General features: G+C 48.2%; 1 protein-coding gene across 1 annotated transcript in view; it reads left to right on the top strand.

Moving 5' to 3' along the window:
• Positions 1-1,063: 1,063 nt before the first annotated feature.
• The window catches only part of LOC122551385 (protein mono-ADP-ribosyltransferase PARP12-like), a 42,184-nt gene continuing 41,405 nt past the window's right edge, over positions 1,064-1,842 (top strand). The window contains exon 1 of the mRNA XM_043693186.1: positions 1,064-1,488. Coding sequence (XP_043549121.1) covers positions 1,160-1,488 — 329 coding nt within the window. The 5' untranslated portion in view covers positions 1,064-1,159. The remainder of the gene's footprint in view (positions 1,489-1,842) is intronic.

The raw sequence follows: 1,842 nt of genomic DNA, 5'->3' as shown, positions 1-1,842 counted from the left end.
GGGGTGACCTTATAGAGGTTTACAAAATTATGAGGGGCATGGATAAGATAAATAGGCAAAGTCTTTTCCCTGGAGTCAGGGAGTCCAGAACTAGAGGGCATAGGTTTAGGGTGAGTGGGGAAAGATATAAAAGAGACCTAAGGGGCAACTTTTTCACTCAGAGGGTGGTACGTGTATGGAATGATCTGCCAGAGGATGTGGTGGAGGCTGGTACAATTGCAACATTTATGAGACATTTGGATGTGTATATGAATAGGAGGGGTTTGGAGGGATATGGGCTGGGTGCTGACAGGTGGGACTGGATAGGGTTGGGATATCTGGTCAGCAAGGACAGGTTGGACCAAAGGGTCTGTTTCCATGCTGTACATCTTTATGACTAATAATAGAGCTGCATCTAACGGTGGCCGGCTAATGTGTGCTTTGTTTTCTCCCACCCCCGCCTCCCAAAATACTGACCAGAACATGGCGTTTGTATCATATGAGAAATGCCAAGGTGCCAGCTTGTTGTTTTTTGCAATTTAATTAAGCAGCCTGTTTGTTTCTGATACATATCGTACACATTGCAGTAATTCTACTTAAGAATTGAAAGGAAGCTATTATTACTAAGCGATTCAGTTGCAGAACAAGCCAACAATGAGGGTGTGCATTTGTGTAGCATCTTTAACGCCCTAAGGTGCTGCATAGCAGTATTATCAAGGACAAACGGGAAGGACAGAGATTGAGGGAAAAAATGCCAGGGCTTGGGGGACGAACAACTGAAGGTAAGGCAATGAACCGCGTGCAACAGAAATGGGAATGTAGCACGGCCTAGATTTGGGGAAACGCGGGTAAGTGCTTTAGGGCTGGAGGAGGTCACACAACCAGAGATTTTACATTAAGGCGCAGCTGAACAGGCAAGGCAGTGGTGCCACTGCAGTCAAATAGCAGGGACAGCTAGTCATTCTCAGAAGTGGTAACATGATCCCTGCCACTACAATAAGTCACCTCTGTCTGAAATTTAAGGAAAATTTAATAACTTGTTTAAATTCTTTTGACTCAGTTAAAGACAACTGATGACGGCCAGCCAGTAGGATTCCTGGTTTCAGTTTCGTTTCTGTGATCAGTTGTTGAAGTTGCCTCTCGTTTGAAACGACGGGCAAAGAAAATTCACGGAGGGGAAATGTCACAACTGACTGTCACAGAATTCATCCTCAAGACCCTGTGCGCCAGCCAGGGCTGGTCAGACTTGAACACCGTTCTGGAGAAAGCTGTCAGTCGTTTTGGTATTTCTGGGGCGGACATGAACCAGGTCCTGTACAACACTCAGCACTTTGCTGTGGTAAAAGACGCAGGAGCAGCAGGTTCCAGCCGGTCTCCAGGCAGTTTGGTCATCGCTGTCACCTCAGTCAGACTGTGCAAGAACTACCCAAATCAGGACTGTGAGACCTGCAACAAACTGCACCTATGCCGACGGTTTATCTATGATGATTGCAGAGCAGCTAAAAACAAGTGAGTGAGAGTGGGCTCTTCTGGCTGAATACCCCTTTCCGCCTTCCGCAAAGACCGTTCCCTACGTGACTACCTGGTCAGGTCCACGCCCCCCTACAACCCACCCTCCCATCCTGGCACCTTCCCCTGCCACCGCAGGAACTGTAAAACCTGCGCCAGCACCTCCTCCCTCACCTCTATCCAAGGCCCTAAAGGAGCCTTCCACATCCATCAAAGTTTTACCTGCACATCCACTAATATCATTTATTGTATCCGTTGCTCCCGATGCGGTCTCCTCTACATTGGGGAGACTGGGCGCCTCCTGGCAGAGCGCTTTAGGGAACATCTCCGGGACACCCGCACCAATCAACCAAA

This window comes from Chiloscyllium plagiosum, chromosome 7 (genome assembly GCF_004010195.1).
Source record: "Chiloscyllium plagiosum isolate BGI_BamShark_2017 chromosome 7, ASM401019v2, whole genome shotgun sequence".
In the NCBI taxonomy this organism is placed as follows: domain Eukaryota; kingdom Metazoa; phylum Chordata; class Chondrichthyes; order Orectolobiformes; family Hemiscylliidae; genus Chiloscyllium; species Chiloscyllium plagiosum.
Note: the sequence above shows the minus strand (reverse complement) of the source record. Positions and strands in the feature narration are given on the sequence as shown.